The sequence below is a fragment of the Haemorhous mexicanus genome, chromosome 2 (assembly GCF_027477595.1).
Source record: "Haemorhous mexicanus isolate bHaeMex1 chromosome 2, bHaeMex1.pri, whole genome shotgun sequence".
Taxonomy (NCBI): Eukaryota; Metazoa; Chordata; class Aves; order Passeriformes; family Fringillidae; genus Haemorhous; species Haemorhous mexicanus.
This window is the reverse complement of record NC_082342.1, coordinates 56,088,093-56,103,752: the sequence shown is the minus strand read 5'-3', so window position 1 is coordinate 56,103,752 and position 15,660 is coordinate 56,088,093. Positions and strand designations below refer to the sequence as shown.

The 15,660-nt window shown below is 38.2% G+C and overlaps 1 protein-coding gene across 3 annotated transcripts in view; it reads left to right on the top strand.

Annotated features, from left to right (window-relative positions):
* The window catches only part of TRPC4 (transient receptor potential cation channel subfamily C member 4), a 130,918-nt gene that overhangs the window by 87,085 nt on the left and 28,173 nt on the right, over positions 1-15,660 (top strand). Inside the window, exon 4 of one of the 3 annotated variants that reach the window (XM_059838918.1) lies at positions 6,340-6,676. The exons of 1 other annotated variant lie outside the window; for it this stretch is intronic. In XM_059838918.1, coding sequence (XP_059694901.1) covers positions 6,340-6,676 — 337 coding nt within the window. Of the gene's footprint in view, positions 1-6,339; positions 6,677-15,660 lie in introns of those variants that run through there. One more of the 3 variants, XM_059838919.1, reaches the window with a different exon arrangement.

The following is a 15,660-nucleotide window of genomic DNA, read 5'->3' as shown; positions in this document are numbered from 1 at the left end:
AATCCAGAACATGGTCCCTAGCTTTTGGAAAGGAAAATGTAGAGCTGATCTAGTCAATAACATTAAAGCACTTAAATTGCAATTAAATGTTGTTTGTCTTAATGAAGCAGTCCTCACAGATAAGCACTGAAATTCTCAATTACAGCCTTTAGGGGAAGATATAGAAAAGAATATGCAGTGACATCTCTAAAGGGAGAAACAATCTACCAAATTTAGGAGTCTTCCTAGGGAGACTGGGACTTGAATCTGTCATTAGTGCCAAAGCTTTTCACAACCAATAGATAGAAAATACTGACATGTGAATTTGAAGTTAAACTAAATAGAAGAATAAACTTTTCATTAAATATCTGTGAAAATTTGTAAAATATGAAAAGTAAAGTATTCTAGAGAAATAAAAAGCAATTGAGCTTGAGTCTTGTCAAATGGGAGCACAATCATTGGGAAGTGTGTGTGACAAAGCAGCAGACCCCAGAGCAAACCTTTCCTGCCAGTGTGTTTGTAATGGCACTACAGCACAGCACAACAGAGAACCTGGCTATGACTTCAAAAATGTATTAATTAGAAATTCTATGATAAATGTTTTCAGCTGCTCCTTCCTCAAAAAAAGTCATTAATGTCATTCATCTTTTAGAGAATGCTATCAAAGATAGTTCTTTGTGCTACAGCATAACTCCCTTGTATATGTCAGAAAGGAAACAAATTTTCTTTGACAGCTTTCATTTCTAGATGACAAATTACCTCCTTTTTTATATAACATACTCAACCACCTATTGATGTCAGAGTGAGAATTGAATTTGGACCTCAGATTTTGTTAGACTGCTTTTATAAATGTAAAAATGAGCACCTTCTTACAAGTGAAGGTTTTTTTATATCTTTTTGTATTTCATAATACAATTAAATAAATACTTGTAAGTAACATTGTGGTACAGTATAGAGCTAACAACATATTCTGATGATACATTATTTATAAAATTATTATTTTTTTGAAGACCATATATAGTTAATAGTATCAGTTGTGTTATTTCTTCATAATTTCATTGACTGAGAGATGTATTCTAGCAAAACCAGATTTAATCAGAAGTGAAAATTAAATTCTGTGTTACATATATGCTTGGATAACACTAGAATCAGGCTGTGTTAATATTTATACCAGATTATTTTTGTTGGTGCTGTGAATTTCTGTTTTTCAATGGTCTCAGGGAAGAGCCAATTCCCAGCAGGACAACTAAGAGAGTGAATACCAGAACATTTTCATATGGGCAGATTTTATGAAGGAGCTAAAGATGTGACATTGGGAATAATCATGTAGCAAAATCCCTTGTGTAATTACAAACTGCTGGGAGCCATCATAATGTGAAAATATAAACTTGCTGATTGCTAATTATGTAGAGACAATATCATAATACTGACAGTACAAAAGATACTCAAGAATAGTAAAAGAATTCCTTCAATGTTTCCAGTTAAGGAAGAAAATTATACTACAATGAAAATATTTTGGCATAGGCAATGCAGAACTGGGAAATTAATGTCACAGAGTATTTCTATTTCTGCTAGTCACAAAATACTTGTGCAAAATAGTTTTTAATTTTTATATCTCCAAGTTCATCAGGAGACTTACATGTCTATTTAGCATTAATATGTGATCATCTTATATGTAGTGCCATTCGTTTATACAGGATTTGTTCTATGCTGGAGCATGTCTTTCTTCCATCCCCTTTTACTCAATCTTTCTAATAGAAAAGTTTCTAATAGTTATAGTATAAATGTGAATTGACCAGAGAATTTAGTCATTAAGTCCTTTTCCTTTTCTTTTTAATGTAGAGAAGGGCTTTCAGCGGATAAATTAAGAGTATAATAAGAATTTGGAATCAGTAATAAAATACATTAATCACAGATTAAATTGTTTGATCTATTTAACTGTTACCTGTGAATAATGTCTCTGAGACAGGCTACATGGGCAGCATTTCCACTGTGGGTCCGAGGAAGGTTTCCCTGCCTGCAGGGCTCACCACTGAGCACACTTTTCTTCCATCAGAGTATAACTTTTCCCTGTTAAAAAGCTTCCTTCATTTTTTAGCTAATGTAATAAATGTATAACTACTGACTATATTGCACAGCTATATGACTATATGAAGACAATCTCTTGACCACAAAAATGAAAGTAGTCAAATCAGTGAGGAATTAGTTTGGACATTTTTAATATTGTCATACAGTTCATTGATCAATTAAACTTTAAAAGAAATTTCAGCAAGAGACTTAGGATAATTTTCCAAATATCAAAACATTCTTTGGATTAGTTCATAGTTAATATTATATGGCAAATGAAGCTCAGAACCATAAAGAAAAGTCTTCAGTGAAGAGCCAGATATTTTTGTTGTTTCAGGACATTGCTAACCAACCTTGCCAATGTGTTGTTAAAACACACTGGCATGAATACTTGAACCTTTCAGAAATGCATTATATATCTGTAGATAAACACACTGTGTTGTGTTTTCTGTAACAGACCTTTGCCTGTGGCACTAGAACTGTGTCCAAATGCAGTACAGCTCTTTAAATGCAGACATAATATTCTTTATGCTTGCTCCATACCATACCATTAGTTGTTTCTTATGTATTTTGTGTCAAGCAAGTAATTGAAAGCACATTACCAAGGCTGCTTCCTCTGACTCCAGCCATACCAAATGCATAGTCTCTGCAAGTTTTCTTCTGTATTTAGAGGATCCAACCACTGCTAGAATTCTCTCATCATGGTCATATTTTGAAGGAAAGTTATTGCTGAGTTCTTATGAAATTATTACTTAAAAAATTGTCTCTTCAGTGTCTGGGATTTGAAAATTTTTTGCACCTACTAAAAAACTTCCTGTCCCTCAGAACACAATCCTTGACACATTGTACCTTAACCACACAGTCCCAACACCATGGAATCTAATATGGGTATTAGAAGACAAGGCATTTTTTTAAAGCCTGCTCAGAAATGCTTCCTCTATTAACACTGACCTTAAGTGTCAATATGCAATTAAAACTTGCATAATAATCTGTTTAAAGATTAGAACTAAGCAATGCAGTGCCCACCCCATTGTGGAGCATTCTCCAGATGGTGCATTCAGCAAGTATCTCCTCATGGCATGAGGTACCTCTGTATCAGTTCTGGTCTGCCCAGTCCCAGGGCAGCCCGGAATTTGGACATTGGAAAAACTCCTGCCTTTTACTTAATTTTCTCTACATTGCAAACAGGAAAATTAATTCCCTTTTAGCCGTGTTTGGCAAGGAGTAGGTCCCCTACATCTGTCACCAGGCTTTGCTGGCTGCTGGCAGCTGTTCCTTCACATAGCTCACCAACACTGTGAGAGTGGTGAAGGGGGTTTAGAAAGGGGGCAAAGGCAAGACTCAGGCCCTGATTATTTTAGGTGAGGGGATTTGTAGTTTCTTTCATAATATCTTCCCACTCTTAAGTGATGGGAAGGTATTATGAAGAGGAGTAAGGAAACATAGACCTGGCACTCTCTGGGGCAAAAAAAGAAAAATATTTTATTGAGGAATGACTCACCCTTTTTTACTAGTCAAGCAAAGAACCTATCTGAACGCAAGCTAATTAAGTTGAAAAATGTTTTAGACAAAATAAACTTGGCAAAAGCATAACTTTGAAACCATCTGCTCTGACCACATACACTATTATTCCAGACATTTGTTCCTTGAAAGAAACAACCTGAATCCTTGAGAATGCATTTTTCTAAAGGCGGAGGACATTCTGTTGCTCTTCTTTAAGGCCCGTTTCAAGATCCTTACAGTAGGAGTAAATTTTCTTATCTTTCACAACAGTCAGAGGCAGCTTCACTGCTGGTGTCTGGTAGGCAGATTTGTCTCTTCTAAAGACTCTGACATTTCATTAATGTACACCAGGTTTGAATTTGGCTGAGGTAATCAATTCTGATAAGATCCAGACATATATAGAAAGGTGCATGCTGACTCTCATTTCATTCCAATCTAAAGAGCATTTTTTACCAGTAGTAATCCCAGTGATTTTACAAACAGTTTGAGAAGTTACCTGTTTTTCATCCCCAAAGGAACTTGGCTCCTGTGGTTATAAGTATTATCAAAACAATGTAAGATCACAAAATAGGTGCATTTGATTCGAGTTCAAATCTGAAATTATTTGGTGAAAAAAATACAGTTTTGTAATAAGAGAAAAAAGTTTCTGCATAGCTTTACTAACTATTCAGTTAATGGTTTAATCCACTCTATGTATGTAATAGACTCATATGTGTGTAAGTGTATTGGGTTTGTATGGCAAGATTTTGATAGCTGGCCTGCTTAAGTGAGCTGCTGCCAGAAGATTCCCTCCTTTCTCCCATGTTCATTGCCAGATACTCCAAGATGGACATGCTTCTGGCCAAAGCTGAGCCCATCACTGGTGATGGTGCTGCCCTCTAGGACAGCAGATTTAAGAAGAGGAAAGAAGTTAGTGCACAGGAACAATTTCAGACAGGGTACAAGAGAGTCAGAATGTGTGAGCAACACAACTCTGCACCCAGGCCAATGGAGAAGGAAGGGGAGGAGGTGTTCCAGGCACCAGAGCAGAGACTCCTGTGCAACTGGTGAGGAAGACCATGGTATGGCAGGCTGTCACCTGCTGCCCATGAAGGTCCATGGTGGAGCAGAGATCCACCTGCACCCCTGGGTAACTCCACACTGGAACATGTGGATGCATGAAGGAGACTGTGACACACTGGGAACCCTGTACTGGACCAAGCTCCTGGCAAGACCTGTAGTCCTGTAGAGAGAGGAGTCCAAGCTGCAGCAGGTTTGCTGGCAGGACTTATGACTCCATGGAGGACCCATGCTGGAGCAGAATGCTCCTGAGGAACTGCACCCCATGGAAGGGACCCAAGCTGCAGCAGCTCATGAAGAACTGCAGCCCGTGGGAAGGAGTCATGTTGTAGAAAGTTGTGGAGAACTGTCTCCCATGGGAGGAACCCCACAGTGGAGTTGGGCAAGAGTGTGAGAAGTCCTCCCCCTGAGGAGAAAGGAGTGGCAGAGACAAAATGAGGAACTGATCACATCCCCCATTCTCATCTCCCTGCACCATGTGGGGGTAGAGATAGAGAATTCAGGAGTGAAGTTGAGCCTAGGAAAAAGGAAGGGGTGAGAGAAAGCTGGTTTTAAGATTTGATTTTGTTTCTGATTATTCTACTCTGGTTTGATGGGTAATAAATTAGTTGCCCCAAGTTGAGTCTATTTTGCCCATGATGGTAATTGGTGAATGATCTGTCCCTGTCCTCATCTTGACCCAGGAGCCTTTCCTTTTAGTTTCTCTCTTTCCCCTCCCCAGCTGAGGAGTGGAGTGATAGGGCAGCTTTGCTGGGCGCCAGGCATCCAGCCAGCATCAAACCACCAGAGTAAGAGGAGAAAAATGCTTATTTTCTTTCCTTCTTTTTTTTTTTTTTTTTAATGCAACTCTGGCCCTCTTTGATACATATGTTGCTTTTATTCTATGCTTTTTATATCAACTCTTGTGTGCTGCTACTCTGTCACCCTTATAAAAGAAAACGATGGGGAAAAAGGGACTAGTGATCAAAGAAAAGTATGACATAAAACCTTGATATATCCTTCTTTGAAAAGCTATCATAAAAATATTAAATCTTTACTTTGTTTTGGTGAAATTCAGTTTTAAGGATCATATTAAAAAAAAAAAAAATTTCATCATGGTAACAGATAGACCATAAAGTATCGCACAGAATAGGTGTGTATCCTGACAAGGGTTAGTGAAACACTGGGGAATGCTAGTGCTTAGTTCACGTTGCGTAAGCATTTTGTAATACATCTGTAAGAGTTTTGTCAGTATTAAAGCATGTAAACCTGAATTTTAGAGAATTAGCAGGGAACATACTGAGAGCAGTTTGTTCATGGCTGTGGAATTCAGTTTCATTGTTTGCAGACCTCAGTTGTGCTCCTTGGTTTCTACCTCATGTTCTGTGAATTCTCCACAAATGTTGCTGATTAAATAAGAAGTATCTGTGAACTTGCTTTTCAGTTTCAAGTCAGGTTTTGAAGTCCATGTATTTAGCTGTCTGTTGTCTCCTTGTGTACTCAACCAATGTAGAAGTGAAGCTTTATTGTGAAAAGTAAATGTTTGTTTCTGTGCACTAACTATACTTTTGGCATTGAAGGAAAGGCAGGCTGACCCAGCCCGCTCTTACTGGTACAATCAGTATGAGTGAGCTTGCACAGCCTGTGGATTTATTTTAATTTTTTAAATCTCTATCTACTAAAGATACATAGAAGGAAAAAACTTCACAGAGGTAGCAAGAAACTAACTCTCTTCCTTTCTTCTCTCTGTAGTTTGTTGCTCAGCCCAACTGCCAGCAGCTGCTTGCATCCCGCTGGTACGATGAGTTCCCTGGATGGCGGAGGCGACACTGGGCAGTGAAGATGTTGACATGTGTTGTGATAGGACTCCTTTTCCCAGTCTTCTCTGTGTGCTACCTGATAGCTCCCAAAAGCCCATTGGGGCTGTTCATCAGAAAGCCATTTATCAAATTTATCTGCCATACTGCATCGTACTTGACTTTTCTGTTCCTGCTGTTGCTTGCCTCTCAGCACATCGACAGGTCCGACCTCAGCATGCAGGGACCCCCTCCAACCATCGTCGAGTGGATGATTTTACCGTGGGTCCTGGGTAAATGTATTACTAAAGAAAATACAGTGAAAAGTATTTTGAGCACTGTGGTTTTGCCAGGCATTCCTGAGGCAGGATACAGCAGAGTTCTGTCATGAATTATTGACCTACCAGTGCAGGCAGATGGTTCAGCTCCTCCAGTTGAGGAGATGACAATGTAGACAAACAGTAGAGTTTGAAAATCCTGTGTCACCATCTGACAGATTACAAAGGAAAATCAAAAGATTTAAGGATTCTTTCCTATGATTATGCAGTGCCATGAGACATATATATTGTTTTTCTTTTTAATATCTAATTTCTCCTGACCAGAAATTGTCCTGGTTCTTGTGTCTATTTTTTTAATTTGCTAATCTACTTTTAAAAAGAACCCCTTTGCTACAAGAACTATTTTTCATGTTGGGAAATTAGGCATAATATAATTTCTGTCGTGTTATTACTAAACTTAGTTACCTATAGTATGCTTCTTTCTAAATGACAGAAGCATCCATTGCAAATAGTGTTGATCAGCATTTTCAAGTGAGTATTTTCATTAAAATATGCACACAGAGTATTTTTTTGGTGCAAGAATTTGTCACTCAATTCAAACCAAATATCCTATATCAGAAAGAATAGGAAAATTTTGGAGCATTTTTAAAATAGAAGAAAAAACTTGCCTTTCTATCCTCATAGTTTAAAATAAAAATTTTGGGCTGGGATTATTGAAAGCCTGCTTTGTGTGGGCCATGTCATCCTTAAACGTGATCCTTCCTGTGATCCTAGTATTATCCTAGGTGCTCCCTAACTTTGCCTTTTAACCCTGCTAGATAGTAATTTCTCTCACTGTGCTGTGGTCTCTCCCCTTTTTTTTACTTTAGGAATCAAGTTGGATCAGGTCAGGGCAAATATATTTGTCTAAAATAAAATTACAGAAGGAGGGACTCAGTAGTCTTGATGGCAAGAACTTAGGTTTGGTATATTCGTTAAAATTGTCATCACATAGACGAGTACCTGCACAAAAATTTCTGAAACTTTGGTGGGATTTTGATACCATTACTTCTCCCACAGCTTCTCATTAAGATACTGTGTATCTTCCATTTTTCCCAAACATGTGTGTTTCTTTAGAGCAGTGTAACTGTCAAGGCTTTTGACCCCATAACTCCTATATAATTTACTACACAGTGTTGAATTTGTAATGCACTGGTTGGTTGTGCCTCTTGTTCTGGAGAACAATAATTCAGTGGCTTTTCCTCTGTGTGTACCTTGGTGGAGCACTATGGGAAGCAGTAGGCAGACATGCACACTTAGAAGAAAAAGTGTGCATGACTGAAAAACCTGTCTACACTTGTCAGGCACCTGTCAGAAGGACCTGCCTTCCACAGGTGAACTGCTTTTTGGGATTTCCCCCATGGAGGCACAGCAGTGCTCACCACCAGCCTTCACAGCAGTGCCTCCATAGGGGAGGAGTGTGTTTTCCTTAGCTGGGTAAATATTTTTAATACATTTTAAAAAGCCGAAATCTAAGATTATTGCAAAGAAATTATTCAATCTGGGAGGTTTTCTAGACTGGTACTTCTTACAGACAAGTCAGACTAATTTCTGTAAGCAAGATTCACATTTAAATATTAAAAGAAAATTTTCCTCCAGTTAATTTTCCCACTTTTGCACCATCAATAAATGAGAAACTAATATAAAACCTATTATCTTTATACATTACCTCCTTAGAAATAAATGCTACAATGCTGAGGAGGAGCAGGAGGCTCTTCTGTGCTGTGCCATGCCCAGAGGAGATAGTAGTACCTTTTCTCTCTGGCTTTCCAAAGTAGCAGGTGGTCAGTATCCTCTCAGCTTTCACAGCATCCTGAGGCTAAAGGGTAATAAGAACAAATGCACAGCTGACACATAGACCTTGACATGCCAAAGTGGATTTTGTCATTAACCTGTCTTTTAATAGAGCTGAAAGAAAGAGGCACAATTTGAGAAGGGCAAGAGCTAGTTTCTGTAGTAAAGGCAATTCAATAATTTTAGTGACTAGCTCCGCTCCAGAAGACACTCAGTGGAAAGAGGAAAAACCTCTAATGCCCTCAACCTCTGACATAGTTGTTTACTTAAGAAGATGTTTAAGTAACTCAGCATCCCAAAGCACTTTTTTGAAGAAGCCATTAACCCTGAGAATTATGGTGTTTAAGATAACTATCACTTCTAAAAGCAACATTAATATTTTCAGCATAAACTCATGTGGCTGGGTTGTGCCTGTGCTGAACAAACCCTTCATCTGCAAGCAGTACTGATCAAGTCAAGGGACCCACTTTCCTAAACAAAAGTTCATCAGCATGGATGAAAATCAATATTTTGACACCATTGGTTAAATAGCTTGTAGTCAGTCTAGACTGTGCTGTTCAGAAAAGCCATGCCTTCCAAAATGTCCTGCATCCAAAATGATTCATTTTGCACACTGATCTCTAGTGTTTCCTAACTAGCAGTTTCCTGTTCCAGTTTCACATTTTCTGTGTTCAGCTTTCAGGTTTTGATTGCTGTCGTGCCTTAGCCCAGCCCAATAATGAGGCCTCAGATTCACCCATCATAATTTAAGGCAATTCATTTGGTACCTGATTTCCCTGTTCCACTGAAAGAGACACACATCTCCACAGGATGTTGCAGCCCACAACATGTGATGTGATGAACAAGTCTATTTCAGTTTTTTTTGTTTGTATATTTAAGTCTTTTTCATGTCATGTTTTTCTGTTTGGTTGCTTTTTGTTGAGGGGGTTGTTTTTGTTCATTTTGTTTTGGTGGATTTTGGTTGGTTGGTTTTTTCAGTGGCGGTGGTTGTTTTTCGAAAGGAATGAATCTCAGCCAAACCCTGCTCTTTTCCTATTCACATACATTAAACTGTAGTCTAGTCATCCTTTAAGAAACTTAGAATTTTTTTTAAGTTCTTATCAATAAGTTAAGGTTTTTTTCCAGGCTGCAATTTAGTTTGTTGTCTAATCTCTTCAAACTAAAAAACTATGCAGTAACCTTAATAAGAGTAAATGAAGCACTCTTCAAGAGAGGCTATATCTGAGGTACATAGAGGTACTTTTGCATTTTCTGGATGTAAACAAAAAAAAATTTATTATATAAGTAAAAACAAGCATGGCTCTAGGGTCTCTGAAACCTGCAACACAACCAAGGGATATTGGGAAAGAATATCCTGGAGTAGCAACTACATGTCGAAACTATTATTATTTCAAACAATAGATTTTTTTTTTTGCTTGTTTTTCTTAGTTCAAATAGCTCTGGTTGTAGTTTGCATTTCAATTCAATCTCTCTTAATATTCAGAGAGGAAGAAGAACTCGTTGCAGGTTTCTCATCGACATGAACTTCAGGACACAAATATTTCATGCAACTTAAGAAGTTTCAAGACTGTCCATAGTAACCTAAGCTCTCCAGTGAGCAAATAGTAATTAGCATTTGCCAACTACTATGTAATGGAAGGCTGTATGTGCATAATTAGCACATAATTAAAAGTGTCCCTACAGTAGGAAGCTCAGAGGGAAAACTTGTATTGGGCTACATTTCCATGGAGACTATCGACTTCACATTTTAAAAGTCTCTTGAGGAAACTTCTGCATTAATTTTGTCTTTTACATGATTAGATGATTACACAAGTGGTGCTCCAGTATGTGGTGATTATCTGTGGAACAGTAAGTCAGTGTTACAAGGCTGTCATAACCTTAAGAAGTAGTTGTGGAAAAATTTCTCAGTAAGAAGAGTCAGAATCTCCTGTCCTTGCACTTAAAAAAATAAGAAACAAGCTTTGGCTCAGAAGGAAAATTAATTGTCATCTTATTACTGGCTGTTGGTTCACACTACAGAAACATAGGCCTATTTACTATACTTGGGAATTCATCACCATTGAAAAATGAACAGGAAAATCAAGAATATCATCTTGGGAAAAAAAACAAGGAGGAACAGCTTTTTCTGTCATCATAGTCCCTAAGCATGATAGCAGTGATTCAGAGGGGAAATCCAACAAGACACTACTTTACCCTCTGTGTGCCTTGACTGCAGCTCATGTAAGGATGAAGTTGATCTCTCTGTGTTTGTCACAGCTGTTCCTCTGCCATAAACCAAGGCCTCCAACCTAGCAGTGACTGTACTAAGTGTCCTCACAGTGGGCATTTTCTTCACCAGCAAATGCTATGAAATTCAGAGGAGAAAGGCATCAACTAGAAAAATTTAGAGTTCAGTAGTTGTGGTTAAAAAGCTCCCTGCCAGTTTTTCAGGATGACTGTAGCAACGGAAACGTTTTAGGGGATTTCTTTTGATGACTTTTATGCTCTTTTATGGTCATATTTAAACGTTAATTTTATTTGCATTGTTCAAAAGCCTGCCTGGAGCAGGAGTACAGCATTACTGTATCTCTTGAACAATATGTTCCCCATTGTTTCTGTCAGAATGGTTTATACTACTGGAGTACACGAATCTATAGAGAATGTGGATGTTTGGGAACTGTGCAAAATTGCAAACATTTGTGGTTAGCAAACTGCTGGTGGGATGTATGGGGATGTACGGTCTTGTCAGTCCTTGGCACAATGTACATCCAGACTGATGGCACAGCAAGACACTTCACAATAACTGATCACAGAGGGGGCAAGTACAGTGTACATCATCTTCTAAATTAGGTCAAGAAAGTGTGGTGTAAAAAATTAAACATTTAGTATGAACTGACATGTTTCAGAGAGCAGATATAGAGAGTACTGTGGCTGGCAAGATGAAACAGTACATAACCAGTGGTGACATATATAGCACAGAGGAGAAAAACAACCTTAGACAAAGCAGGAACACAACTTCTTTTTAAGGAAGAATAATGCACATAATGACCACAAAAGGCCATTAAATCCAAACTACTGCTAAACACAGGCTGACTGCAAAGACAGGTCACATTGTTCAGGTTCCTACACAGTCAGATCTTTAATTTCCCCAGGGATTAATATTTCATAGTTTCTGTCTCACAATGCCTGTGTCTAGCAACTGGTAAACTTTTTTCCTGATAGTATCAGCAATATCCCATGCCACAACATGCAACCATCACTTGTCCTTCCAGTGTGCACCTCTAGAACAAGTCTGGGTCCGGCTCTTCAGAACCAACAATTTCAATAGTGGATGACAACAGCATTACAGAATCAGATCATTCTCAGTTGGAAGGAACGCACAAGGACCATCTCCTAAGTGAAGGGCCCATACAGGGATCAAATTTACAACCCTGGCAGTATTTAGAACCATGCTCTAACCAGCTGAGCTTTGAGTCTATTTTCCTCACATTAGCGTTCTCTTCTTTAGCCTGAACAAAATCAGCTCCCTCAGCTTCTTCTTATACATCAAGTGGTCCAGATCCCACTTAGCTTGGTGTGCTTCCATTATAAAGTTCACTTCAGCCAGTTAATATCTCTTCTTTGGTAAGTATTCCAAAACTAGCCTCAGTAATTAAATTATTTATTTAAACATCAGGAGAGCCTCTTCTTCTCCAGACTGCCTGTATCTTGCCATAATATGACCTTTTACTTGATTACTTTAACTCAAGCTGAAAGTATTTAAGATAAATGTTTTCTCTATAGATTATTTTATTTTATTCTTTGGTTGTTGGTGATATTGGCTGATACGTGGCTCTTTGTACTTTAAGATTTGGTCTAGAATGGTCTTATTATTTCCAAAATGGAAGCCAAAGAAAAACGTTTTGTTTCTATTATTTAAAAAGAAAAAAAAATAAAAGCCAGGTCACTTTTCCCCTGGAAGTACTTTTAATGGTGCCTCTGGCCGTGTCATTCCCACTTTTTTACCTGACCTGACACAGGACCCAGACACTGCACAGTTGTTCCCCTCACAAACAGGCATTTACCCATGGGAAAGCCAGGGGTGTGTGTTTGATTTTGCCCATGTTCTCTTGAAATAGTTGTACTCTGTTAATAAAATATACTCCAGAGAGTGGAAGCCCCTGAATTATGGCAGGGTGCCTCTTGTTACCTTCATATACCTTCAGCAGAGATCAGTTCATCAGCCCAGGTGTAAAACAGAAGAGTTTATCATTCCTCACCAATACTCACTGAATTCCCTGGAAGGACTTTCCTTTGCTTCACTGAGCTTTAGATCATTAGCAGCTTGTCTCACTTCTTGTATCTGTGAAAAACTCTGCATCACATAGCAGAGCAAAGTTGATTTTGTCAGTTAAATGGATTCACAGCCCAGGAAAAATATGTTCTCCAAGAAACATGCTGAAAGGCAGTTGTTGATCTTGGCATGCAAAGATTGATCCCAAGGAACCTCTTGCTTCCCATCACTTTATGGTAAGGAACAAAAATAGCACAGAGCAACAAACCTTTTGTGGGAAAGGTAAGGACAGAGTTAGTAAGGGATCCACAAAACTTTTTTAGCCCAAACATAGTTCAGGATATTGCCTTTAATATCTCTCTCTGATAATTTTTGATGTTATTGTTCACAGTGAGGCTTTAACCACAATTATAATTATAAACCACAAAAGGCAGTGTTGTAGAGATGGCATAAATCTTTGTGAATTTCCACAGTTGCTGGAATTTTTTTTTTTGCAGTTGCTCAAGTTTCAGTACAACATAGGAATTTAGACAGGCTGTGTCTGTGTTTTTTTCTTAGAACCTAAAACACCTCTGAATGGATTTCAGAGGGAAGTTATTTCTTTGTTGTTTGTTTCTTCTGCGTGAGACTAAGAGATGTGCTCCTTCAGAGTAAAATTACAGCTCTAGGTAGCTATAAAGGATCAAACAGGATAGAAGCAAAATGTTTTCTAACCAGAAGTTAGAAAAACATACTCTGTTTAATCCAAGGCTTTATCCAAAGAAACAGAATTTTTGTAACAGTATTGGGCTGCTGCCCTGCTCAAAGTTGCAAGTCTTAATTTATGAAAAGAAAAGCAAATCCACTTTTTTGAAAAAACATTTCAGAATCTAATATCCAATGATTTCAAGACTGGAAATACAGCTTCAAAATCAAAATCTATAGATAAATATCTAAAATAAAAGCTAATCTTATCAGTGTATATTCATTGATGCTTCTAGACATTAATCATATCCAGTATGTGATATCTATTTCTAAATTCTTAAGGATTTTTCAAAGTGTTATGAGAACTTTAAAGAAATATATTTTTGTTTCTAAGAACATTTTTATTTCAGTGCTTTTTGTTTTTCTAAGAAATTTTTTAATTTTGTTGCTTTGAATAAAACTTATTTTATGATATGTGGGATTTATTTCAGAAGAAACAACTTTTTTCATTAATGTTCAGAAAATTTTGCTACCCAAAAAATGTTTAGCTCACAAATTCATTTAATTTCTTCAAATTAATTTTATCAGTTTTAGTTCCTTTCTTGCTTCAGGCAAACTGGGCTTCAGTCAAATGGTTGCAATTGATCAGCTTGCATGTGTAACAATTCACAATGCTTTACAAAACCTCTCCATGGTGTCTGTCATTCCCAGGGCCCTGTGTGGTCTGTGGGATTCCTGCCCCGAATTTATCTATTTCATCCCATAAAAACATAGGCATTTATAAAATTTTTCTCTGTCATCTCAAGCTGTTTCAAAATATCCATGCTGTTATTTCCCTTTTACTGCTCCAATATGTGGGCATAAACAATGCAGCAAGTATTTGAAAGTCTTACCCTCAACTTTTTAATTAAAATCCTTGATTAATGAGGTGGAAGAGATGCATCATGTTTATCATTTCCTTGTAAGTGGCAATAAATGATAACAGCATGGAATGGATAGGTGAGGATCTAAGAGGCAGGTGTTAAATCTGACTGGTGTGAAGAGATGGGAAAGACACAATTAGAGCAAAGAGACAAACAAAATACAGCAAAGAATATCCAGATAAAATAGTGAAATCTGCTCTGAGTGGAATTATTTCACCTAAATGCAGACATCTGGAAGCTAGACATCTGTTTTAATTAGGCCTGATCCTCCATTACTTCCTTTTCAGCCAGTGGGAAGACTGACCCACCTGCAGATGACAGGATTATTGCCTTGGAGATTCTTGTTTCCTGCCAGGGAGCTAAAAGAGGGCTTTGGACAAGCAACTTGTCCCCAGCCTGACTGCCTAAAATGCTCTTGCTCTTAGATCTGCTCCCTGTCTTTGGCTGGTTTCTCTTAGCAGTTTTTCCCCAATACCTGTGTGCAGGCTGGCAGTGTCCCCTCTGTTTTGTTGGGATGTCAGCTTTCTTGTTGCTGAAAGTGTAGCTCTGACATGAGCTCTGTCAGTTTGCAGTAATGTTGCTTCTTTGGCACATTAATAATCAGGCAGTGCCTGGACTCTGTATCTCTTTCCTACCTGTAGCAGTGCCTCTATTAGACAGTCTTGTCACTGCATATCTTCTCTTCTGTCATGTCAGGTCGTGTTTGGAAATGCCCTAAAGCCTCGTTTCATAATAAAATCAGGTACTATCCAGCTATCCATTAATCTTCCAAGTAGAAAAGTGCACAAGGTCACAGAGATAATTCTGCTCTGATCCCTGGATGTATCTGTCATAAAAAAAAAAAAAAAAAACAAAACACCCAACCAAAAAACACCCCATCGATTTTCCAAGTCTTTTCCTGATTCTCCCAATGAATGTGACTGAAGAAAATTGGCATATTGTGTCAGAGCTTGTGGAGGTGAGGGTGGTCTGACTTCTTCACCCCAGACACTTCCTTCTTGTAAAAAGATACAGTTCTGATTTACAAAATATTTCAAGGCCTCTGGCTGCCATAAATTAAACCTAAACAGCACAGCTGGGAATCCCTGAGGTTTGTTGTTCAGAATACTTTCATCATGTAAGCCCACCAGGCCTTAGAGACATCTTCAGCCTTGTGTAAAGACTCTGGGATTTCAGAGTACACTTTTCTAGGATAGCCCTTGAGGCACACTTGGGAGGATTTACAGAACTCTAGAGAGTCCAGTCCTTCCAGCACTGATTGCTCCAGATGAGCCCTGCTAACCATCCCCAGCTGTGGAGACCTGGTA